The sequence below is a fragment of the Hyla sarda genome, chromosome 8 (assembly GCF_029499605.1).
Source record: "Hyla sarda isolate aHylSar1 chromosome 8, aHylSar1.hap1, whole genome shotgun sequence".
Lineage (NCBI taxonomy): Eukaryota > Metazoa > Chordata > Amphibia > Anura > Hylidae > Hyla > Hyla sarda.
This window is the reverse complement of record NC_079196.1, coordinates 14,165,515-14,192,755: the sequence shown is the minus strand read 5'-3', so window position 1 is coordinate 14,192,755 and position 27,241 is coordinate 14,165,515. Positions and strand designations below refer to the sequence as shown.

At 46.6% G+C, this 27,241-nt stretch overlaps 1 protein-coding gene across 1 annotated transcript; it reads right to left on the bottom strand.

The window, feature by feature from the left end:
• Positions 1–16,965: 16,965 nt before the first annotated feature.
• On the bottom strand, positions 16,966–20,689 carry LOC130284670 (uncharacterized). The gene is made up of 2 exons (XM_056535286.1): positions 17,258–20,689; positions 16,966–17,076 (listed from the first exon to the last, which is right to left on the bottom strand). Exon 1 carries the CDS (start codon positions 20,539–20,541, stop codon positions 17,509–17,511), a length of 3,033 nt encoding a protein of 1,010 aa, XP_056391261.1. The 5' UTR covers positions 20,542–20,689; the 3' UTR covers positions 16,966–17,076; positions 17,258–17,508.
• Positions 20,690–27,241: the final 6,552 nt, after the last annotated feature.

Here is a 27,241-nt window from a genome sequence, read left to right as displayed (position 1 = left end):
TCGTTGTGATTCTATTCCTAGGGGTCTGACTTGTCCCAGTACAACTGTTTCGGTTACCATACTAAGAAGAGAGTCTATATGTTTGCATAATGCATAGTATATGTGCATCAGGTACAGGAGAGTTTTTCACATGTATTTTTCTGCACTTACCTGTTGGTCAGGTGGGTAGTGCGGCTGACACTGATGATAACCATACTTAACTGTCCCCGATCTGTGGTCCCGTTCTCCCACTATCTTCCTTGTTTGGCCGGCTCTGGGCACTGGTGGAGCTTACTGATGTCATAGCTGCTGTTTCTCTGCTGGGCCCTGCTGTGAGCAGGCTTGGGGAAGCAGCAGCGTTAACGTCAGGAAGCTGCGTCCGTGCCCCAAGCCTGCCGCACGAACAAGGAAGCTAACGGCTGAACGGGACAATGGATCAGGGACAGGTAAGTATCATTATCATCAGTGTAACCCACACTACCTGCATGTACCAACAAGTTAGTGCAGTGACACTGATGACAGTTTTCCTTTAAAGGGGTTCTCCACCATAAGGTGATTTTAGTACATACGTCCCAGACAGTAATGGACATGCTTAGGAAGGATCTCCACTTGTCTTTGGGTTAAATGGCTATGTTGTAAGATTATCATAAAGCTGTGGCTATCTTTTTGTGAACTGGATATTTCCTGTTGGAGTTTTCTCTTTTACTACAAATCCCATAATTCCACTTTTCTCCCTCCCACACATCAGCTACCCCACCCACTGAACCTCAAACAAGCTGAATTCCATGCAAAAGCCAAGTGCTTTCTAATCAGGGTGCCTCCAGCTGTTGCAAATTCCCTGTGCTCACTTCCCCCATTGAAGCAGAACAGGCTCCCTGTCATTACCTGACTAGTGATGTAATGTCTCGGCCGCACTGCATCCTGGGAATACCTGAGACAGGAGTAATTTCATATGCTGTTAAAAATGAACATCCAGAGTAAAGATCACATAAGAATACGAGACCAACCATCAGGGACAGGTACAGACACTATATTAGGAACTACACTAACTTTACAGCCCCTGTAGCAAAGTCAAATAAAAAAAAATCCTGGAATACCCCTTTAATGCAGATACTGAGGTCTTGCATAGTGTTAAAGGGGTACTCCGTTGGAAAACATTTTTTTTTTAATCAGCTGGTGCCAGAAAGTTAAACAGATTACTTCTATTAAAAAATCTTAATTCTTCAAGTACTTATCAGCTGCTGTATAATACAGAGGAAGTTCATTTCTTTTTTAATTTCTTTTCTGTCTGTCCACGGTGCCCTCTGCTGACACCTCTGTCCATGTCAGGAACTGTCCAGGAGCAAATCCCCGTAGCAAACCTCTCCTGCTCTGGACAGAGGTGTCAGCACAGAGCTGTGGTCAGACAGAAAATAAATTAAAAAAGAAAAGAACTTCCTGTGGAGCATACAGCAGCTGATAAGTACTGGAATGATTAGGATTTTTTTAATAGAAGTAATTTGCAAATCTGTTTAACTTTCTGGCACCGGTTGATAAAAAAAAAAAAAAATGTTTTCCACCGGAATACCCCTTTAATGGTTAACATTTTTTGCATATACTGTACACAGGTGGTTGGTGCTTGGGTCACATAACACGTTTAGCCAATAATTGCAGAATTAAGTCCCTGACCTACTCTCCCTGTACCAGGAAAAGAGAAGGACCTAAACCTGTTAGAACCAGCTATCGTGTGGTTCAGTTTAATTCCTACTGAAAATAGTGAAATCATTAGGGTTTTTTACTTCTGGGCATCCCTACACTAGACCACTTGTATTATACCTAGGTCTACAATCACGTCACTATTCCTTTTTCTGTCCACGCTGTTAGGAAAACGTCCTTAAAAGGGGTACTCCGGCACTAAGACATCTTATCCCCTATCCAAAGGATAGGGGATAAGATGTCTGATCGCGGGGGCCTCGCTGCTAGGGACCCCCGCAATCTAGCATGCAGCACCCACCTATTAGCACTGCAGGAAGCACTGGAGGCTCCAAGTCTTATGCCTCCCGACCACAGGGACGGAGTATCGTGACGTCACAACTTTGCCCCCGTGTGACATCACGCCCCCTCCCATAGACTTGAATTGAGGGGGTGGGGTATGACATCACACGAGGGCGGAGGTGTGACATCACTATACTCCGTCCCTGTGGTCGGGAGGCATTAGACTTCGTTAGAGTCTCCAGCGCTTCCTACAGTGCTCACAGGTGGGTGCTGCATGCTAGATTGCAGGAGTCCCCAGCGGCAGGACCCCCGCGATCATACATCTTATCCCCTATCCTTTGGATAGGGGATAAGATGTCTTAGTGTCGGAGTACCCCTTTAAGTTTCCGGTAGTTTTGTCTTTACAAGAGAGGAGAATGCTGAACAAGGGCCTCTCTAAACTGCATTGACATTTTGTGGCCAAATAGGTTGGGTCAGTGCTGCGTGTCTGCCTTGTCAAGAAGACATCCCTGGATGTACCTTTCTGAGTGATGTGTTGCAGGACCACCACAGAGTAAAGTGGAGTCTGAATTTTGCACAATGCACCACAGTGAACCAACCTGTTAAGATTCTCATCCAGTAGTATTAGGTTATGGTCACACACCAGAATTTCTGCATGGAATTCTGCATGGATTTCTGCATGAACATTCTGCATGAATTTATAGCCAATACACTTCAATGGGATTCCGCTGTCCTATTCACACTGCAGAATTTCTGCTGCAGCAATTCCATTGAAGTGAATGGGCTATAAATTCATGCAGAAACACTAAGTGAACACGAACATCTGTTGTAGAGATCACATGTTCCAGTATTAAAAGCATCTAAAGATCGATAAACTCACAAATTAAAGGGACATTGACCAACTATCCATTCTTCTAAATGAACGCTGTAACCTACCAATCTGTATACAAACATATGTATTACGTTGGATATTGAATTTGCATGAGGAGTTTTGTAAAGTTTTACAAGTTGTTACACAGAATCTGGAGGTCTGCAAGTGTTCAGAGGTCTCATCCCTGCACTTTGTAAATGGTAAAAACTTCACTGACAAAAGTTGTGGGGTCACAGAGGAACATTAGGTTCGTACACCAAGCTGCCATATGGCATATACAACAGGGACTACTACACCCAGCATAACCCCCATGATCTCCCCAGTGGTGTTTTTTTTTTCTTGCTGTAAAAACACTGATCAATGCTACATTCTATAGAAGCAACTTTATAGTGACCTAAATGTGGGGGCAGCATGGGCACTGGAGATATAGAGGTATCAGTTAGGGATCGACCGATTATTGGTTTAGCCGATATTATCGGCCCATATTCACGATTTTGGACATTATCGGTATCGGCAATTACTTTGCCGATATGCCGATAATACCCCGCCCCCGGGCAGACGACTGCCGCCGGTGCCCCATTGCCTCCCCCATCCCCGGTTTTATAATTACCTGTTCCCGGGGTCCGCGCTACTTCTGGCTCCTGCGGCATCCTGCGCTGTTGCTGTGCACTGCGCAATGACGAGTGACATCCTCAACGTGACGTCACCGTCAGTGCGCACAGTGACAGCTCAGGACGCCGGAGCCAGAAGTAGTGTGGACCCCGGGAACAGGTAATTATAAAACCGGGGATGGGGGAGGCAATGGGGCACCGGCGTTGGGTTGGTTGGACTCAGGACCGGCAGGGGGAGAGAAGCAGGCAGCGGCGGTCTCTGGCCAGAGGATAGGCGGGGGGGGGGGGGGGTGTCAGCGGCGGTGGTGGTTGGACTCAGGAGGACCCCAGGACAGGCAGGGGGAGAGAAGCGGGTGGTGGTCTCTGGCCCCACAAAAGCCGCTGCAGTTCATTGATTTAAAACACCCGCTATAAATCATTGATCTGCAGCGGCTTCTGCAGGGTGGGGGATAAATAGCCGATAATTTATACCGGAATATCGGTATAAGTTATCGGCTATCGGCCTCAAAATTCACAGATTATCGTATCGGCTCTAAAAAATCCTTATATCGGTCAATCCCTAGTATCAGAAGACTCAATACCGGACCTATATGTTTGAGCGATTAGATTATAAGCAGATGATGTATATCCATTCTCAGACCCGGGGACGAGATCACTAGTTCTCGCTGGCTTTTATTAAGAAGCTGCTCTTGCTTCTGTATCATAAGACAGGAAACAAAAAGAGAGAGAACCAGCATCCAGAATCAGAATCCTTCCCTGAGAAACATCTGGGAGACCCCCGACTACAAAGCACAGCAGGAAAGTCTCTAGGAAGTGTCAATAGCTGCTAAACCATAGCTTTCCAGTACACACTGTGCCTGTCCTGGCTATGGGGGCACTGTGCCTGTCACAGTTATGAGGGTACTGGTGCTCTCACAGTTAAAGGGGTACTCCGGCCCTAAGACATCTTATTTCCTATCTAAAGGATAGGGGATAAGATGTCTGACCGCGGGGGTCCCGCCGCTGGCAGTTCACAAACTGCCGGGTGCCGACCACAGGGCTGGAGTATCGTGACGTCACGACTCCGCCCCGTGTGACGTCACTCCCCGCCCCCACTATGCAAGTCTATGGGAGGGGGCGTGACGCCCCCTCCCATAGACTTGCATAGCGGGGGCGGGGCGTGATGTCACACGGGGGCGGAGTCGTGACGTCACGATACTCCGCGGTCAGACATCTTATCCTTTGGATAAGGGATAAGATGTCTTAGGGCCGGAATACCCTTTTAACAGGACATTGTGGTTGTTGCTGATATAGGGGACATTGTGACCCTCATAGTTATGAAGGCACTGTGGCTTTAAAGGGGTACTCCCGTGGAAAACTTTTTTATTTAAATCAACTGGTGCCAGAAAGTTAAACAGATTTGTAAATTACTTCCATTAAAAATCTTAATCCTTCCAGTACTTATTAGCTGCTGAATACTACAGAGGAAATGGTTTTCTTTTTGGAACACAGAGCTCTCTGCTGACATCCCGAGCACAGTGCTCTCTGCTGACATCTCTGTCCATTTTAGGAACTGTCCAGAGTAGGAGAAAATCCCCATAGCAAACATATGCTGCTCTGGACAGTTCCTAAAATGGACAGAGATGTCAGCAGAGAGCACTGTGGTCATGATGTCAGCAGACAGCTCTGTGTTCCAAAAAGAAAACCATTTCCTCTGTAGTATACAGTCCCTAAAAAGTACTGGAAAGATTAAGATTTTTTTATAGAAATAATTTACAAATCTGTTTAACTTTCTGGCACCAGTTGATTTTTAACAGTAATAAGGGCACTGTAGCGATCACAATTATGGGTACACTGTCATAGATATGGGAACAATGGCTATTACGGTTAGGGAGATACTGGCTCTCACAGTTAAAGGGCACCTTGGCAAACTTTGTTAGAGCAATGTGGCTGTCACAGTTATGTGGGCACTGTGGCCGCCATCATAAGTGTATAGTGAATTCAATTCAAAATAAGATATTCCACATCTTCCCATCTTTCCAGGAGATGCCAAAGGGAAGCAAAATCAAAAAGGAACATTATATGGATTAAAGGGGTATTCCAGGAAAAAACTTTTATATATATATATATATATATATATATATATATATATATATATATATATATATCAACTGGCTCCAGAAAGTTAAACAGATTTGTAAATTACTTCTATTAAAAAATCTTAATCTTTTCAGTACTTATGGGCTTCTGAAGTTAAGGTTGTTCTTTTCTGTCTAAGTGCTCTCTGATGACACGTGTCTCAGGAAACGCCCAGTTTAGAAGAGGTTTGCTATGGGAATTTGCTTCTAAACTGGGAGTTTCCCGAGAAAGGTGTCATCAGAGAGCACTTAGACAGAAAAGAACAACCTTAACTTCAGAAGCTCATAAGTACTGAAAGGATTAAGATTTTTTAATAGAAGTAATTTACAAATATGTTTAACTTTCTGGAGCCAGTTGATATATGAAAAAAGTTTTTTCCTGGAATACCCCTTTAACTAGAGGATAAATGTACACGAATGATGAAAACCATCTATGTGGATGAAGCTGCTCACACCACATTCTATAACCTATAGATAATTGTAGGCATTTTTACAGCACACACCTACATACCCATTCCTTTATTTTTTATCGTACAGTGAATAATCTCACATAAAGGCAAAAGCATATGAGATCGACACAGGATCCGTCTGGAAGATCTTTATATGTTCTTTTGCTAAACAAATGTATTCTAACTCACAAACCTCAAAGGGCTCTGTGAACATACATATAAAAATGGCTCCCATGCCGATTCCACTAAGTAAAATATATGTGGGACCTTTCTCAAGTAGACTGCATGTAGCTAAGCCCCTAACTGAACCTTTGGCATTGTACTGCACTCATAGGGACCATCCCCACATTACTAATTCATCCCAATCCATCCTGTGCAATACCAAAGAACAATGCTCCAAGCTACTAGCCAGCCCAACATTGCCGGGAATTCAGCTTACTGCTGGGCGGCATGACCAAAAAAGTTATGTCGGTTTCACAGTATTTAACTGTATTTGGTGGGGGGGTCCTCAGTATAGTGTCAGGTGGTCTTCCCCATGGTACCCAGGTTCTTGGTCAGGCTGCCCGATGACACTCCTCCATGTCTCCGCAGTTCTGCTCAAGTTTCCCGGTGGTCAGGGGTCCTCACCATGGTACCCGGGGTCTTGGTCAGGCTGCTCGGTAACTCTCCTCCATGTCTCTGCAGTTCTGCTCGAGTTTCCCGTGCCCACCCGGAAGTCACGTGCCCGCCAGGATTTGTAGTCCCCACCCAGCTCCTCACAGTCAGTTTAGTGCAGCTCGGACTACACTTCCCAGAGACGCTGTGCGGCCGGACGTTTCTCTACGCCATTACGCATTGGAGTTGGTTGCTATGGAAACTGTATTGTGGTATGTGAAAAATTCATATCATAAAGAAAAAACACACCGGTATTCGGTATGAACCGGTATACTGCCCAGCACTTATTCAGCTTGACAATCCACATGCTGGAAGGGGGTGTTAATCAGGAATCAATCATATCTACACCAACGCCAGCGCCATGATCCAACACGACCATAATCACACACTGGACACTGAGACCATTTTTTACAAAAACCTGGATTATTGGAAATTATAGACCATCAGAGGAAGGATCATGGATGATGTGGACTCATAAGCAATAGTATCTGCTGTCTGGACCATTCCGGAGATCCATAAGTAGCGAGGATCAGTATAGAGATATTTAGTGGGTGAGGTCAGACAGCGATGAAATCTGAACTTCCATATAATGTTGTGAGCTCAGTTTTATCCACTTAAGATAAATTATTTGGAAGTTCCTCTACAGTAAAGTGAACTGGCCGTCCTCACTGACAGGATGAAAGATGTCTTCATTAGGAGGTGAAGCGTACCATACCTGTCATCTGATACAGATACATTCCTCTAACCGGAGCTAAAGGAATTTTAATCAAGACAATGCCTGATAATGACTGCAAACAGCGGGCGTGCAGCTCCCGTCGTCTCTCCACAGAGCCGTATGTGGGGCATCTGGGCTTTGGCACACAGAATTATTCATTCACATAGCTGAAACAGATTTCTAGATATGAGAACTTTGCTTTGATGCAGCACGCGAGGAGAACAAGCTCATTTCTTGTGTGCGACAACTGTCGGGGTCTTGAGACTTCTGGCCACTTAAAGCACAATGGTCGTGAACTTGGGGCTATATAACCTACAAACAGCCTTTGTACTGTGTGCAGATTGTGTCTATAGTAGTGTTTTTACCTTAGTTCTCTCTGCTTTTATCACCCCCAAAAAAGTTTTTGATAGCAGCCACACACAGTCGGATAGGCGCGGCGCTAGGTTCGGTATGCCCTGCCGCCGACACGCCTATCCCTTGTACATCAGCGCTGGGACCGCTGTGTGATTGACACACAGGTCCCAGCGCATGCGCATCTTAGCTTATCCCCGTGCATGCCACAGCGTGTTATCCTGACAAGCACTCACTCCCGCCGCCTGCCTCCTCAGTGCGCCTGCGCAAGGCTAGAGGCAGAGAGCGCGCTAAGATAACATCTACTTATCTCCAGGGCTCCTGCGGTGCTTCTGGTGTCCTGCTCAGGTTCCCTGATATGATCGTCTTCCTGAACTGCAGCGCATCCATGGAAGCACCCGGGCCCAATGTGTGACACTGCAGCTCAGCGAATTGCTGACCGAAGCAGGAAGGCGCTGTGGTCACTGCTGCAGTGGACACACAAGGCCCGGGCACTTCCATGGACGACATCAAGAAGCAGCTCAGAAAGACGATCACTGCAGGGGCCAGAGCAGCCAGACACCGGAGGCACCGCGGGAGCGCTGGAGGTAAGCAGATGTTTATTTATTTTTTTATATCCCACACAATGTCCTGTCAGAGTTCTCCTTTAATAGAATGGGAACATTCTTGTGTGGTGTCCCAGTACATGACATGGTCCTGTACTAGCCTTAGCAGAGTTGTTGAGGGAGGTCTCAAGGACCTGTGAGATTGTCACGTTATGTTATGCAGTCACATGTTCTCCCAGAGAGCACCAGCTGAACCTATAACCCGCAGCTTGACCAATGGGCTTTAGTCCAGCCCCCACTATATAAAGGGGCGGCCATAACAATTCACTCTCTTCCTTTACTGAGAACCAGCAAGTATAGACATCTCAGTGCAAGTGATCAGAATCTGGATACGAATCTGGAAGACCCCAAAAGCTACAGTCATTCCAGTAAGTCTCAAGTCTATGTCTGCTGTCACTGAAACTAGTCAAGTCCTGCATATAGTCAAGTTAATTACAAGTATATTGGTCCAGCATGTTGCGAGGTCCCTCTGGGTCCTGGCCACCTCTCTGGGAAATCTGGCCTTAGCTGTGAAGATAATTCCATCTGTCTTATACTCAGTAAAGCCTCCGTTTGACCATAACTGGTTGTGAACTCTCATTTAACTACTAGCAACTGGGATAGTGGAGAATCCAGGCGTGTGGTTTTCCGGAACCCTAAAACCAAACTGGCGCCACGAACATTAGGGGTTAACAACAACTTGCCACCGGGGTTAATACCATCTGATCTCACCACCTACACCCGTGGTCCCGCCCTACACCGATGGTCCACCACACTTGTTTTCAACAACACTAGGAGAGCAGAGACGAAAGTCCAGCACAGCCACCACAGGCTCTACTCCAAACAATACCAGTCACACAGCTATATTTGAGTGCTATAATAATCCACGTCCGATGGTTTTCTGCATCATAGCGTAGATCGCAAACATTTCGAGTAGAAATCAAGATAGCGGCACTCACCATTGAGAGTAGTTTTTTCTTTTTAATTTACTACAAATACTCACTTACATGAAGATGGGGGGAGACGAACAATAAAAGGGGTGTACAGCTGAACAGAAAGCAACAGTCGTTTCACATTTCTTAGTGCTTCATCGTCCCGAAGTGTAAAACAGCTGTTGCCTCCTGTTCAGCTGTACACCCCTTTTATTGTTCGTCTCCTCCCGTCTTTATGTAAGTGAGTATTTGTATTAAATAAAGAAGAAATCACCATCAATGGTGAGTGCCGCTGTCCTGATTTCCATTTGAAATGTTTACATTCTTGTTTTCACTGATCCCTCCTTTTAAACAATAGCTTCACATCACTGTTGAAATTGAACTTTTAGTAAAAAGAGAGAAATAAGGTGCGTTCCTAGTAGGGCTGCAACTAACGTTTATTTTAATAATCGATTAGTTGTCGATAATTTTATCGATTAATCGGAAAAAATGGCAAAAAGCCCACCAAAAAAGGGGTTCAGCTGATTCTACTTGAAAAACGATGTACAATGGCTATATTAAAAGTTTCTAGCATGTGAAGTGACCAAACAGCAGCAATTTTGGATTTTTTTTTTATGTTTATGCCGGTTGCTGTCATTATTAATGATCCTGAACAGAAACCAGCGTAAATTTGATACTGTCGCATGGGTAACTGTCTGAACTATTAAAAAAAAATGTTAATGATTTACTAATATTTTAATAGTTCAGACAGTTACCCACGTGGTAGTATCAAATATGTAAAAGAAATTTTTTTTTTTTTTGTATAGCAATAGGAAAAGGGGGAGCTAATTTTTATTGGGAAGCAGTAAATTTACATTTTTTTTCTTTTTTTTTAATATAGCACTCCCTTACACATGTGTATGTGCAGACTGCAGTCCATTGCTTTTACAGACCCCTTTAGACAGCAGCCCCCCCCCTTTAGACAGCAGCCCCCCCCCCTTTAGACAGCAGGGCCCCCCCCTTTAGACAGCAGGCCCCCCCCCCTTTAGACAGCAGGGCCCCCCCCCCTTTAGACAGCAGGGCCCCACCCCCCTTTAGACAGTAGGACCCCCCCCCCCTTTAGACAGCAGGACCCCCCATTAGACAGCAGGGCCCCCCCCATTAGACAGCAGGGCCCCCCCATTAGACAGCAGGCCCCCCCTTTAGACAGCAGGGGCCCCCCCCCTTTAGACAGCAGGGCCCCCCCCCTTTAGACAGCAGGGCCCCGCTTTAGACTGCAGGGCCCCCTTTAGACTGCAGGGCTCCTCCTTTAGACAGCAGGGCCCCTCCTTTAGACAGCAGGGCCCTCCTTTAGACCGCAGGGCTCTCCTTTAGACTGCAGGGCCCCACTTTAGAGAGCAGCCCCCACCCTTGTAGACACCAGGGCCCCCCTTTAGACCGCAGCCCCCACCCTTATAGACAGCAGTGCCCCCCTTTAGAGAGCAGCGCCCCCCTTTAGATCGCAGCCCCCATCCTTATAGACAGCAGGGCCCCCCTTTAGAGAGCAGGGTCCCCCTTTAGAGAGCAGCCCCCACCCTTGTAGACAGCTCATCTACAGCTGTCCTCTGTCGGGGCTGCCGCTCCGCTGCACAGTTCTAGCGTCCGCATCATCTAGTCCTATGGAGGAGCATGTGACACACACGTCACTCTGCTTCCTCCGTAACGTTACGCCGGGCGCAGGAGTGACGTTTATGTCACAAGCTCCTCTATAGGACTACATGATGCGGACGGGAGAACAGGGTACCGGAGCGGCAATCTCTGACAGAAGACAGCTGTAGGTGAGCTGTCTACAAGGGTGGGGGCTGCGGTGTAAAGGGGGGCCCTGCTGCCGCCCCACATGTCCCCACTGCTGCCTTGCTCCTAGCGCACCGCCGGGACATGTCTATTCTCTGCTGCTCATCTCTGTACCCGACGGAGATGAGCAGCACGTCCCCCCGACCTACGATGGCCCCAACATACGATCCCCCCCAGTGACCCCCCGACCTATGATGGCCCCAACATTCGATCATTTCAACATACGATATCCTCTCAGAGGCCATCGCATGTTGAAGGCAGCATCAACATACGATGTGAATTCAGGTAGAAGACAGACATGGTGCACATCTACAATCTTGTATGATGATCTAATTGCTTCTCAGCATAATATCAAAAACTAACAGGTTGTTCGTATATACGTTTTGATCAAAAAGTACAAAGCCCACTCGCCACGTCAAGGCCACCTATTTAGAGTGGGTCCCTAACGTCCCTAGCATAAAATGGTGTAGCACCGAGCGGCGACCACCACCGCCGCGACACCAGTGCCCACAGGGGGAACGACCCACTGGCAGAGCGGCCCCAATGCCACTCAAGCCAGTCTATCCGTCGCACACCCTCCCCCCCCCCCCCCCCCCCCGCAGACACGGCACCACGGCAGCAGCAGACGCCGCACAGCCCCACACCAGTGTGAACAGGGTGTTACAGCTCACTTACCATGTGCTCCCAGTCAGACTGGGAGGCTGCTAGGAAAGAAATGGCCCATGTGTAGCTAACTACTACTTAACATACGATGCTTTTGTATGTCGGGGCCATCACATAAACAGCGATCCGGCAGCGCAGACTGCTTCAGCTGCCACCGGATAGCCGTTTACGGTGCCCTGTGTGGTCCGCTGACTATCACTTACCTGTCCTCGGGGCTCCGGCGCGTCCTCTTCGGGATCCCCTGCATCGTCGGCGCTCTCCATCGTCATCACGTCGCTGCGCACGCCGTCCTGTCATACAATAGGAGCGGCGTGCGTAGCGACGTGATGGCGACGGAGAGCGAGGATGCTGGGGAAGCAGAGGCCTTGGCGGAGCGTCGGGTAAACCCGGGGGACACGGCGACAGCGATCGACGGCGACATCCAGGGCAGCGGTGACGAGCGGTGACTGTCCGGAGCGGCGGGGACAGGTGAGTATAACCTCCAATACCAGTGGTCTTCAACCTGCAGACCTCCAGATGTTGCAAAACTACAACTCCCAGTATGCCCGGACAGCCGTTGGCTGTCCGGGCATGCTGGGTGTTGTAGTTTTGCAACATCTGGAGGTCCGCAGGTTGTAGACCACTGTCCTATACTTTACATTGCACGGATCCCTCAACATACGATGGTTTCAACAAACGATGGTCCATTTGGAACGGATTACCATCATATGTTGAGGGACCACTGTATGTTCCGAAGGTTTGCCCCCGCAGAGAATAGCGTATATGTGCTTACCAAATGATGTTGTGCTGAGGGCACAACACCTGGCCCAGCCTGTAGACAAATGTGTTGGTCAGCGGCCGCGGAGTCCTTCCAGGTCTGGAACCCAATACCCAAAATCAATGGTTATGCAATCCATGTAAAATTTGATACTGCTTGCTTGGTGCTTTTCCGCATGCAAAGAAAGTGGTAATCTCCAATTGGTGATAAAAAGGTCTTATTCACCTTATAGAATAAAGCCTTTTCATCAGCAATTGGAATTTACCACTTTCTTCGCATGCAGAGAACCGCCAAGCAAACAGCATCCAATTTTACGTGGATTGCATATCCAGACCTAAAATTTCACTTTTGGAGCTCAGTCCAGACGAAAGGAAAAATGACAGAGAAGATTACAATCACAATGGGGGACATGTATCAAAGATTTTACCCCTGTTTTGTGTGTATTTTTTTGCGCAAAATTTTGCGCAAGCCCTTTTTTTTGCGCATGTTTTGGTAGAGCATGTCCTCCAGATGTGGCCTAATCAGGGTACCTTGGAGTGACATATATAGTACGCATGGATTTATTAACTGCGTACTTTTCCTTTACACCAAAAATTTTGCCGCAAGAGCTGTTTTTTTTTGCGCAAATATAAGCCATCTTGGACTTAACGTAGCAAGATGCTCTAAATCATTAGGATTGAGGCGATTACTATATTTACCTGCAATTTATGAAGCTCATTGCACTTGATTGATAAATTTAGCGCTTCTGCACATAATTTAGAATTCGGGAAAAGAGGTAAACTGCTTCTACCATACACAAATAATGATACATGTCCCCCAATGTTCCAATCCTTAATATTAAAGGGGTATTCCAGGCAAAACCTTTTTTTATATATATCAACTGGCTCCGGAAAGTTAAAGGGGTTGTGCGCTGCCCTAATTTTCAGAGCTCCGCTCACAGCGTCCGGAAGTTCATTACTCCGAACGCTGTGTGCGGGCTTCTGTGTTCGCGGCCGCCCGGCCCCTCACCCGCCCCCTCGTAGAGGGACTGAGGGCACAGATAGCAGAGAGATATGGGAAGAACCTGCTGCCATATGAGGTGAGACAGGCACAGCAACAGGACACCAAAGCATTAGAGGCCCTGTACATCAGAAAATTGGAACATCCCCGAGAGGGAGAGCCACCCCTGGAATGCCGCCGCGCTACGGTGGTTAAATTCGACAAAGTGCGGGGGTTTGGCACCTTCATGGACTGTCATTATGGAGGGACCCTCCTGGGAGATCGTGGAGTATACTCCTGTACAGAGCTAGAGAGGAGAATGGGCAGCTGCGATGACCCACCCGAAGAATCCAACCCAGATTCCATTTGGCTTGTTCCCATCGGATGACTGGGACACCGATCCCTTTAGGTTGCTGCCGCCTAAAGTCAGAGGTAACGTCCAGGAGGAGGAGGTCTACATGCCCAAAGTGCCTGTCATGGCACCAAAGTATCTACCACAGTCGTCTGTGAATGTGCCCAGACCTACTCCTGTCGTCGAGGAGGTTTGGCCTAACCAGCGTGCACCAACTTAAGTGCCTCGGCCTACTCCCTCAGAGGAGGTTTAGCCGGCCCAACAGGCACCAACCGTTGTTCCACCAATGGCGCAAGCTGCTGCAGTTCAAATGGTGGTTACCATCAGCCCCACCATTACAGAGTCCACCTTGTCACGGGTGACCTGGAACACCCGCGTGAGCCCCATGGAGGGGGCACAGTCCCGTGGACCCTTTTACATGTCCCAGCCTCGGAAGCAGTCCGACCGGCGAGGCTGGGATGGCAAGTTCCCAAGTTAGAGAAGTCTACCCGTGATAATTCTGATATATATCATTAACTTTCTTTGCAAAGTACTTTTGTTCTCCACAGGTTATGCAACGTTTAAGAAAAGTGCCTGATGAACTTGTCAAGAAGTTTATTTGTAACCAATTGCGTAAGTGTACATGCCCGGCTTCTAGCCGTGATTCTAAAATGTACCAGGACTGTGGAGCGGTACAATAAAAATATGTATATAACGTTAGAGTAATATGTTTTTGCTCATTACCTTTGCACAAGTAAATACTTATATTGGTGTACTATAATGGTTATGGTGTGGTGTAATAAAATGTGTATAATATGTTTGCACAGGGATGTCTAAGGGTATAGTGTTGTTTATTCATGGCGATCTATATGGGAGGTATCCTGACCCAGTCAGGAGAAGCATAGCCACTACCTCGCCACCATGACAAATTCCCGCCAGGTACAAAGTTTAACTCATAATGTAAAGTTATGTACCACACATAGTCAGTTCACATATGGTAAAAGTAATCCACACATATGCAAATAGTTACGATACGACTGTAACATTATTTGTTGTCCCAGTCCACAAGTTCTAAATATATACAGTTATATGTCTAATGCTTTCTCTCCTGTCCACGTGTACAGGGTACTCTACTGACCAGAGGGTTCACCTGATATCTAGATAATGCACGTAGAGCTACAGAATTAATAAATGTAAAGGTAACACTGTTGTATAGAGTAACAACGTATATTGAGTTCTGGGGAAAAAAGTTTAAAACCCGAGGGACCCCAGCAGCCAAGGCATAGGGTAGATAGCCTCCGGCAGCCCAATCCGTGAATCTATGTATATTGATATGTATATTGTTGTCTTGAGTGTCTTCAGAAAGCAGTTACAAAGTCAATTTAACCCCATATGTTTAAAGAGCATGTATGGACATTCACCATGCCACATGGACTCATCCTTATCTTTTTCGTAATCCAGACCTGAGAAGGACATTGTGCATAAATGCCCCAGGAACTGTCACTAGGCCTCAGGGGCCACTTCAGTCCTCCGCCCTCCAGGACTGGGCGTCGAGGACTACTTTGATTAAGAGGGGGAGTTTGTGGTGGCCCAGTACGGGAGGTGTTACCCCGTGCTCCTACTGTCCTGTCAGGCAGCCTCCTTCAGTGTCCCCAAGGCCCCCTGCACTTGTTTCCCCATTGTAAATGTGTTTTTCCATGTAAAGTGTTATAAAATGTAATGTTGCTTTAAGAGTTATGTCATGTGATATGTAATATGATTGTTACCCAGGAGGTACCAGTGACCAGGTGATCCCAAGAGTGACCTATGGGCTCCCTGCTAGTATCCCCCATATAAGTCCTTGGTGGAGTTAGCTCTTCTGCTAAGCTGAGGTCCAGTACAGTCGTGCCTAGTGTGTGTGTCCGGAGTGTTGGAGACCTCAAAGTCAAATCCTGCAGCCTCCATCAAGTCAAGTAAGATCGAGTCAAGCCACCATCGAGTCAAGTCGAGTCAATCCCTGTCATCTGTCAAGTCAGCATGGTTTGCATTAAATTGTCAAGTCCTACTACAAGTCCCAGCAAGCCCTTAAGGTCTCTGCATCACTGGTCACCTCCTTGGGTCCTGGCTGAACTGTATAAACTTTTACCATCTCTCTGTCCTCAGTAAAGCTACTGTTGTCCATAACTTGGTGTCAGAGTCTCTATTGCCCTCGTGCAATGCCCAGAATCCAGCGGTATACCTTTAAGTGGTTAAAGGCTAAACCACGCCCTGGCATCACAAATACAAGGGATTAATGCCATCTGCCCTGCATCACACACCTCGCCACCACATACTGATGTAGATGGTCAGTGTCTCAGTACTGCAGCCTAAAGTTTTGGGTATTTCAATCTCAGATGGTAGTGGATTTTGAAATCCTGGCCACCACAACCACAGCTGGACCCTCACCTATCCGAAATGTATGGATATTCCATACAGGTTTGATATAGAAACAGGAAATTCTGCGTAGAGCTGAGACAGTGTTCATCAAACCTCACAATGCAGCAGACGGACACATGTAATGGGTGCCACCAGACCGTATAGGGCTAGGTGGCACGGACTGGGTGAATGGGTGGTGCAGCTTAGGTACTCAGCCCCCCCCCCCCCCCCCCCGTGTCACATGCAGCAGTGTTCCCCCTCAGTGGTTAAGCTGTTAAGCGGGGGCTGGATTCAATACAGGAAGGGGCAGTCTTGGTAAGGATTATAAGCCCCTGTTTTATGGTTAGTTAAAGGGGCTGGTGTATTTCGCACAGTCTGAAGACTCTGAACATAAAATGGTGTTCACCAAATATTGGTGTCATGGAGCAGACTGAACACATGTAATGGAGGCCCTGAGTATACAATGGTCTTCACCAGATTGTGGTGTCATTCAGCAGGCGGACACATATAATGGAGGCACTGAGTATACAATGGTCTTCACCAGATTGTGGTGTCATGGAGCAGACTGAACACATGTAATGGAGGCCCTGAGTATACAATGGTCTTCACCAGATTGTGGTGTTATGGAGCAGACTGAACACATGTAATGGAGGCACTGAGTATACAATGGTCTTCACCAGATTGTGGTGTCATGCAGCAGGCGGACACATGTAATGGAGGCACTGAGTATACAATGGTCTTCACCAGATTGTGGTGTCATGCAGCAGGTAGACACATATTATAATGTCTCCGCTGTCTCGTGGACACAGCTTCACATCAAGTTTATACCGAATCTCAAGGAAAGACACGCTGGTTTGCTTAACTGATGTAATCTTTACTGAGATATAATGAAAGTGCGGTAAAACTGTAAAACAAACATATGAAAGACAAATGTAAGCATGGCTATTCAAGTGCCTTACATTATGCATAGCTAATACATAGATAGGGTCTAACATGTGCTCACTTACTACACACTGAAAACACATTATCTATCTACAAATGCCGAGCATCTCTCTACACAAGATAACTAGCAATTCCTTACTCACAGGCTTTGGTATTTATCAGATTTGCAGTCTGTATTAGCTTTAAGAAGTCCTGTGGATCTGGTCACTGTGGTAGCTGGAGCTGGAATGAATGAGACATGCCGGAGCTAGCCCTATGTTTTAGAGAGAAGGCCCGCCTCTAGGCTTCAAGAAAATGGAGGGTCTTAAAGGAACAGACCCTGCTGAGTGCCAAGCATGTAAAATACATTGCGAAGGCAGCACACTCCCCACCTGGCATACTTTTTGTTATGCCACTAACCCTTGGACAGGAGTAAAACTACTTCAGAAATTGGTCTTGCATACACTTTGGGAATGCCCTGTCTAACAATCCTAACTTCAACCTTTCTAACTCTAGCATCACTACTAGGATCAGTCCCCACAATGAGTCCAATAGGCCACTCGTTCCTGTGGGCCTGAGAGTCTTTCAGTAAGACAACGTCTCCAACTTGTAAATTGGGTTTGTCATCTTGCCATTTCTTGCATGGCTGGAAGATCACCAGGTATTCCTGTCTCCACCTCTTCCAGAAAATGTCCGCAAGACTTTGAACTTGTTTCCATTGCTTGGTGTACAAGTCCTTGAGCGAATTGTGTTGAGAAATCTCTTCCTTTTTCAGAAGGCCTTGGATTTCTTCTTTAAAGACTTCCTGTTGGACGCATCTGATGATCGTGACCTTGGCTTGTTCAAGGTGGTCGTTGCTACGCTGATCAGTATTGGTAGCTCTGCAGGAGGATCTGACTAGACAGATAAGTTTTCCGATTGCACGGGTCAGCGACTTCCAGCTGGAAAACCTTTCAAATCTATGGGCGCCCAGACTGTCTCTTGTAACTAAAGTCCTACAAACTGTCACTTGAGGTCTTACCTCTTTGTCTTGATCTGGCTCTACGAGCTGAAATGTCTCTACCTGAGTAGTTTCTTTGGTTTCTGGTTTACGAAGAAAGGATGGACCTACAAACCAGTTAGTTTGCTTGAGCGCAGCAGCTGGCACTAGTCTCGTCCCATGATCAGCTGGGTTCTTGTCTGTGCTGATGTAATGCCACTGTTCTGGACTTGTAGACTTTCTGATATGTGTCACTCTGTTGGCCACGTATGTATAAAATCTTCTTGAAGCGTTGTGAATATATCCTAACACAATCTTGCTGTCTGTATAAAAGTTCATTGCATGGATCTCGATGTCCAGTTCTGTTGTAATCATGTCTGCCATTTCTACAGCTAAGACAGCAGCACAAAGTTCTAGACGTGGGACAGTGTGAGCCGGTCTGGGAGCCAGCTTAGATTTTCCCATGAGGAACCCGACATGGCTTTGTCCCTCAGTGTCTATTACCCTAAGGTAGGCGACAGATGCGATAGCCATAGTGGAGGCGTCAGAGAATATGCATATTTCTCTTCTCTTTGTAGCAGACAAGGAAACAGATACGTATGGTCTAGGGATGTTGAGTTGTTCAAGCTCTAACAATGAGTCTTTCCACAACTTCCACTGCATTTCCTTCTCTTCAGGTAGAGGTATGTCCCAGTCACTTTGTTCTTGCTCAGTAGTGATCTGTCTCAAAAGAGCTTTGCCTTGCATGATGATGGGTGCTACGAACCCCAGGGGGTCGTAAAGACTGTTGACTGTAGATAGGACACCTCTTTTTGTGAATGGCTTCTCTTCTCTGGAGACCCTGAAGGTGAAACTGTCAGTCTTCAGGTCCCAACTAATCCCAAGACTTCTTTGCAAGGGTGGTGATTCTGTTCCTAGATCCAAGTCTTTGAGGTCTTTAGCACGGTCTTCCATTGGAAATGCTTCCATGACTCTGTTGCTGTTGGAAGCTACCTTGTTCAGTCTTATGTTGGATTCTGCCAACATTTCTCTTGTACTTTTCAGGACGTTGATAGCTTCTTCGTTGCTGGAGAAAGAAGCAAGTCCATCATCTACGTAGAAGTTCTTCATGACGAACTGTGTGGCTTCTTGACCATGTCTTTCACCTTGTTGTGCTGCTCGTCTCAGGTTGTAGATAGCTACAGCTGGAGAAGGGCTGTTTCCAAACACATGTACCTTCATCCTGTACTCTGTGATTTCTTTGTTAAAGTCATTGTCTGCATACCACAGGAACCTTAAGTAGTCTCTGTGATCTTCACGAACAAGGAAACAGTAGAACATCTGTTGTACGTCTGCTGTCACTGCTACGAGTTCTTTTCTGAACCTGATGAGTACTCCAAGGAGTGTATTGTTCAGGTCAGGTCCGCTGAGAAGGACATCATTTAGTGAGATGCCTTTGTGCTTCGCACTAGAGTCAAATACTACGCGTATCTGGCCTGGTTTCTGAGGATGGTACACCCCAAATATTGGTAAGTACCAGTGTTCTTGGTTCTCTTGTAGTGGTGGTGCCCTTTCAGCTTGATCGTTATCAAAGATCTTCTGCATGAAGGCTTGGAAGTGTTTCTTCATATTTGGCTTTCTTTGTAGCATGTGCTGCAACGAGGTGAAGCGTTTCTCTGCTTGTACCTTGTTGTCAGGAAGGCGATGGCGTGGTGACCGGAAGGGTAGAGGGGCTACCCAGCTGCCTGATTTGTCTCTGAAGACTTCTCTGTCCATAATCTCAAGGAAGAGAGTATCTTCCACAGAGGGTGCTGGCTTGTCGTCGTCTCGTGTTCTTTCAAACACCTTACATCCCAGTTCATCTGTATCTCCAGTTGAGGCTAAGTCTTCCATGCACCTCTGGATACTCCGATGATGTGTTGGGTTAACAAGTCTCTCTTTAATGTGTAGACTGTTGGTACATGGGCAAAGACAAGATGTACGACCATTCTGTAACAGATGTGTTCTGTAGACATTCACCTTTTCTGGTTTGTGGAGTCCGTCTAGACATACTTCTCCAACGATGACCCATCCGAGATCAAGGCGTTGTGCAAATGGTGCATTGTGTGGCCCATTGTACTGTTCTCTGACTTTGTGCACTCTGAGGATATCTCTCCCAAGTAGAAGGATGATTGCAGCATCTGGATCTAGTGCTGGTATCTGGTCTGATATTCGCACCAGATGGGGGTGATGACGAGCAACTTCAGGTGTGGGGATCTCTGACCTGTCGTCTGGTATCTCATCACATTCTATGAGGGTAGGAAGAGTCACCTTTGTCTTTCCATCTAATGACTCAATGATGTAGTTGCTTGCTCTTCTCCCTGTTGTCTCTACAACTCCAGAACAAGTCTTCAGGGTGTATGGAGTTGGACTTCCTTTGTCACCGAAGAGGTCAAAGAACTCTGTTTTTGCCAGAGATCTGTTACTCTGTTCATCCAAGACTGTGTACATCTTGATTGCTTTTTCTCTGAAGCCTGCAGGATACACCTTGACTAAGCATATTTTGGAACATGATCTGGGGCGGCCCTGCTCTGTACAGATCTCAGTACACTTTGAGGTTACTGCTGGCGTTGTACTCTCGCCTTGCTCCCCACCATGATCTTCTTGCGTTGCTGGAACTTCTTGTTTCCATGGTGGTGGTCCTGGGTGCAGTGCTGACAGGTGTTTGTCACTGTTGCACTCTGTGCATTTTATTGTTTTTGTACAGTCTTTTGCAAGATGCTGAATTGAAGAGCAACATCTGAAACAAATGTGATTGTCTTTAAGGTAAGCTTTGCGCTCTTCTAATGTCTTACTTCTGAAACTGCGACATTTTCTTAGTGGATGAGGCTTGTTGTGGATTAGACATATTTTGTCTGGCTCCTCAACTTTCTTACTTGCGCTGTCTTCCTGATTGACTGCAGACTCAGGCGAGACTTCTGTCTTCCGTACAGAAACTGTTGCTCTGCGTTCTTTGTAAGGCGTTGGATGTTTTTGCTCTACCTTTGGGGAGCTTGCAGTTCTCTTGTTCAGGAAAGCAAAGCTTGGATCATTGCGTGTTTCAGCTTGGTCTACGATGAATTCAGCAAGGAAGGCGAATGGTGGAAATGCGACTCGATGATCTTTCTTGTATCTTGATGCTTGAGTGACCCACCTTTCTTGCAAGTTGAAAGGAAGTTTCTCGATTATGGGATCAACTCCACGTGCTGTATCTAAGTATGAGAGACCTGGCAGATATCCACTAGACTTAGCGGCTTCTATTTCTAAGAGTAGGTCCCCAAACCCTCTCAGCTTTTGATTGTCTTTGTTTGTCATTCTTGGATAATTTTCTATCCTCTTCAGAAGAGCATCTTCAATCACTTCAGGTGACCCATAGCAGTGTCCTAGTCTCCTCCACACCATTGCAAGTCCTGCTGTTGCGTCATGAACATGTACTGATCTGATTCTTTGGGCTTGCTCAGTGGACTCTGGTCCTAGCCATTTGACGAGCAGATCAAGCTTTTCTCTGTCTGTCAGATCTAAATCTTGAGTACCGCTTAGGAAAGATGACTTCCAGGCCCAGTAGTTTTCTGGACGGTCGTCGAATTTCATGAGACCAGCGCTCACTATCTCACGGCGCATCAGGAATCTTGCTACCTCTGTAGCTCTTGCTGCATCTGGTGAATACTTCCTGGGTGTAAACTCAGGGTATGGCTGCGGCTGGTAAGGCTGATGAGGTACTTGACTAAGTCTGCTTTCTTCTCCTCTGTTGTAAGTCTTTCTGCTATAATCCAGACTTGTATTTGCTTGAGGAGGGAGTACATCAGCATCCGTTTGCACTCTTGTCAGGTTGGCAGATTGGTCTCTGAGGATGTGACCACTTGACTTCCTACCCTGAGGTTCTGATTCAGTCTTGCAGTGTTGCGTATAATCAAAGTTGCTTATTGCTGGTGGAGTCAATGATGGCCTTGATGTGTCATTGAACTGCTGGTCAGTGTACATGGTTGCTTGTGACTGTATGTACTCACGGGTACGTTGGCTTGCGCTGAGGGGTGACATCTGGGTTTCTATGTCAGCGAACTGAGCTTCGGCAGCCCTTGTGAGAACTTCTGCCTCGGCTAAGGCTGCTGCAGCGTTTTTCTGCTGTTGCAGTAAGTGTAAAGATGCTTGCACTTCAGCTTTTCTTCTAAGTGCTTCAGCTTGTTCTTTCATCAATTCAGCTTCCTGCTTTGCATAGGACGCCATTGCACAAGCTGCCTCTGCTTTCGCTCTTGCCTTAGTTGCTATGGCGCTAGCGGATGACAGGCTGGTGGTGCTTGAGTGTCTAGAACTATGGCGTTTAAATCTTGATGCATCGGCGCTAACCGAAGTTAGATTTGTTTGACTGGACGCTCTAGACAATGTTGTGCACCTAGATCTACTTCTTTGCAAGGTGTCTTCCTCTTTATAGGAGCATTGAGGGTTAACTGTCAGAGTGCTGTTCTCTGGGTTCTGCATCTTGATTTAGCTGGCAGCGCAGATAATGATGATGACTGGACACAGCACAGCGGTGTTATAGCACGTGAGAGAATTAGTTTCACTTTCTAGTGCTTCGCGCCCTTACTCCGACACAGACTGCAGGGCACAGGATTTATGAGTCTTTTTTACTGCTGCGGACGATTCAAAGCTGATTAACTGCTTCTGATAACGTTTTAAAAGCCTTTTTACTATAATGTCTCCGCTGTCTCGTGGACACAGCTTCACATCAAGTTTATACCGAATCTCAAGGAAAGACACGCTGGTTTGCTTAACTGATGTAATCTTTACTGAGATATAATGAAAGTGCGGTAAAACTGTAAAACAAACATATGAAAGACAAATGTAAGCATGGCTATTCAAGTGCCTTACATTATGTATAGCTAATACATAGATAGGGTCTAACATGTGCTCACTTACTACACACTGAAAACACACATTATCTATCTACAAATGCCGAGCATCTCTCTACACAAGATAACTAGCAATTCCTTACTCACAGGCTTTGGTATTTATCAGATTTGCAGTCTGTATTAGCTTTAAGAAGTCCTGTGGATCTGGTCACTGTGGTAGCTGGAGCTGGAATGAATGAGACATGCCGGAGCTAGCCCTATGTTTTAGAGAGAAGGCCCGCCTCTAGGCTTCAAGAAAATGGAGGGTCTTAAAGGAACAGACCCTGCTGAGTGCCAAGCATGTAAAATACATTGCGAAGGCAGCACACATATAATGGAGGCCCTGAGCATACAATGGTCTTCACCAGATTGTGGTGTCATGCAGCAGGCGGACACATGTAATGGAGGCTCTGAGTATACAATGGTCTTCACCAGATTGTGGTGTCATGCAGCAGGCGGACACATGTAATGGAGGCTCTGAGCATACAATGGTCTTCACCAAATTGTGGTGTCATGCAGCAGGCGGACACATGTAATGGAGGCCCTGAGTATACAATGGTCGTCACCAGATTGTGGTGTCATGGAGCAGACTGAACACATGTAATGGAGGCTCTGAGCATACAATGGTCTTCACCAGATTGTGGTGTCATGGAGCAGACTGAACGCATGTAATGGAGCCACTGAGTATACAATGGTCTTCACCAGATTGTGGTGTCATGCACCAGGCGGACACATATAATGGAGGCTCTGAGCATGCAATGGTCTTCACCAGATACTGGTGTCATGCAGCAGGCGGACACATGTAATGGAGGCTCTGAGTATACAATGGTCTTCACCAGATTGTGGTGTCATGGAGCAGACTGAACACATGTAATGGAGGCTCTGAGTATACAATGGTCTTCACCAGATTGTGGTGTCATGCAGCAGGCGGACACATGTAATGGAGGCTCTGAGCATACAATGGTCTTCACCAGATTGTGGTGTCATGCAGCAGGCGGACACATATAATGGAGGCCCTGAGTATACAATGGTCTTCACCAGATTGTGGTGTCATGGAGCAGGCGGACACATATAATGGAGGCACTGAGCATACAATGGTCTTCACCAGATTGTGGTGTCATGCAGCAGGCGGACACATATAATGGAGGCCCTGAGTATACAATGGTCTTCACCAGATTGTGGTGTCATGGAGCAGGCGGACACATATAATGGAGGCACTGAGCATACAATGGTCTTCACCAGATTGTGGTGTCATGCAGCAGGCGGACACATATAATGGAGGCCCTGAGTATACAATGGTCTTCACCAGATTGTGGTGTCATGGAGCAGGCGGACACATATAATGGAGGCACTGAGCATACAATGGTCTTCACCAGATTGTGGTGTCATGCAGCAGGCGGACACATATAATGGAGGCCCTGAGTATACAATGGTCTTCACCAGATTGTGGTGTCATGGAGCAGACTGAACACATGTAATGGAGGCTCTGAGCATACAATGGTCTTCACCAGATTGTGGTGTCATGCACCAGGCGGACACATATAATGGAGGCCCTGAGTATACAATGGTCTTCACCAGATTGTGGTGTCATGCACCAGGCGGACACATATAATGGAGGCCCTGAGTATACAATGGTCTTCACCAGATTGTGGTGTCATGGAGCAGACTGAACACATGTAATGGAGGCTCTGAGTATACAATGGTCTTCACCAGATTGTGGTGTCATGCACCAGGCGGACACATATAATGGAGGCCCTGAGTATACAATGGTCTTCACCAGATTGTGGTGTCATGCAGCAGGCGGACACATGTAATGGAGGCACTGAGTATACAATGGTCTTCACCAGATTGTGGTGTCATGCAGCAGGCGGACACATATAATGGAGGCACTGAGTATACAATGGTCTTCACCAGATTGTGGTGTCATGGAGCAGACTGAACACATGTAATGGAGGCACTGAGTATACAATGGTCTTCACCAGATTGTGGTGTCATGCAGCAGGCGGACACATGTAATGGAGGCCCTGAGTATACAATGGTCTTCACCAAATATTGGTGTCATGGAGCAGACTGAACACATGTAATGGAGGCTCTGAGCATACAATGGTCTTCACCAGATTGTGGTGTCATGCACCAGGCGGACACATATAATGGAGGCCCTGAGTATACAATGGTCTTCACCAGATTGTGGTGTCATGCAGCAGGCGGACACATGTAATGGAGGCCCTGAGTATACAATGGTCTTCACCAGATTGTGGTGTCATGCAGCAGGCGGACACATGTAATGGAGGCCCTGAGTATACACGTAGTAATATTTCATGAAGCAGACCATCCTCTGGCACAGACAATATGATGGGAATGGGGCAGAGCGCAGATTCTCCTGGAGAGGCTCCTATCCACATGAAACAGTATATTGTGTTTTACAGAGTGTGTGCAATATAAAGCAGAGGACAGAGGAGGAGGAGGAAGGGGCTTCTCTGTGGTAACTCTGAACTCTGGCTGAACCGCGGGCCTTGGCAGGCTGGAGGCAAGTCTCCATTTGATGAAGCATTAAGATCTGAATCTGAGAAGCTGACATGGAGCAGACAGTAAGACATGATATCTTATTTTCCTGAGCCTTCCTGACACAAATTGAGCTGCACTTATTTGACTTTGCTGTAAAGTTGCTTTTGGACTTGTGCATTCAGCCTGCAGATGTTTCGGCTTAACCCCCTCTGTGCTGGACAGCAATGTTCTGCAGATAAGGAACATGTTTCCCCCTTTAGGCTCCTGTCAGCTGGAACACGCAACCTGAAGATAACAACACTGCCGAATATTTGCTCCTGGAGACAGATAATGTGCAGAGATGAAAACAGTGGGACAGCCATGACCAGCCAGCTCAGAGCGGCCCGGTGAGCCGCCAGTCTGGATTGTATTAAACACATTGGCAATTTATGGAATTTGTTGTAACATCTCCAATCTGGTAAACATGTGACCCAGCGGCCGAGATTAGTGCACCCCTGCTGCTAATAATATACCAACACAGCTTGTAATATTCTAAAGCCACAGAGGCCAGACTTTTGGGTATGACCTCCGGGGGGACCAGGGGAATGTTTTCTTTATACTTTATTGTGCTGCTCCACCCTCTGCTCTGTGGTGTATATGAGCCAGCAGATGATAGTACTAAACAGGTACCGCCCGATATCAGAAGAATTCTGGTACCTGCTACACATTAGGTCATGACATGCTGCTGTGTTATCGGATATCGAAGGTAACCAGGAACAAACCTTCTACATATATGACTATGCTGCTCCCCCTTTGCTCTGTGCTATAGATGAGACAGCAGGTAATTGTACTGGACGGGTACTTCCCACTATCAGCAGAATTCTGGTACCCCCTTACAAATCCAATCATAAGTTACTGCTATGGTAGGTGATCTCCAGGGGACCCGGGACATGCCAATCTTGGCTCTGGTTTTCACCCTTTAACCCTTTTTTTAACATATTTTATTCAATCTTCTTAGTAGAAAAACAAAGAAATAAGCAAACATAACAGTCTCGTCAGTGAGACGAAAAACAGGAAAACGAAGGTAAGGCATACAAGGTCAATCATCGGCCCGCACAAAGGCCTATGAAACACGTCAGGAAAAGCTCACTTGATAGCAAACACAAGTATCAAAAGAGTCACAGAAAAATCAAAGCAGACTGTCAGTAAAGGTGAAAGTTAAGAAAAAAAAAAAAAAAAAAGGGCAAGTTGACAGCGATCATTGCGTGGGAAGACATAAGGCCCCTAATGTATCTCCCAGAACACCCCAACAATACCATTCTGTGTGACTAAAGGGCCTCACTATGTCCTCTATTTCTGATTCTGTATATGCAGAAGTAATAAAGACCTCCCATTTATTGAAAAACTTATGTGTGTGAGTCGTCTTGTGCCGTTCTGTATCTAACCTATCGACATTGCAAAATAGTTTGAGTTGAGTGAGTAGCATAGTATGGGTAGGGATGGAGGAGGATAACCAGGAGGCAAACAGGCAGAGTAAAGTGACCAGGAGGACTACATGTATTACTTGGGGTATCTTGGGGAGAGGAGGGGAAACCTGTTCCGGAGGACGAAACTGGTGGAAAAGTAGGGAACGTGGTGTGAAAGGAAGGGTTATATCCCACGTATTGTGTATGTAAGCTAGGACCATGCGCCAGTAATCAACTGTAGAGGGACAGGTCCACACCACATGCCAAGTATCTGTTAGTGGAGTAGATCATTTTGGGCAAGCTGTGATCCTGTTAGGGAAAGCCGGAGTGGGGAGT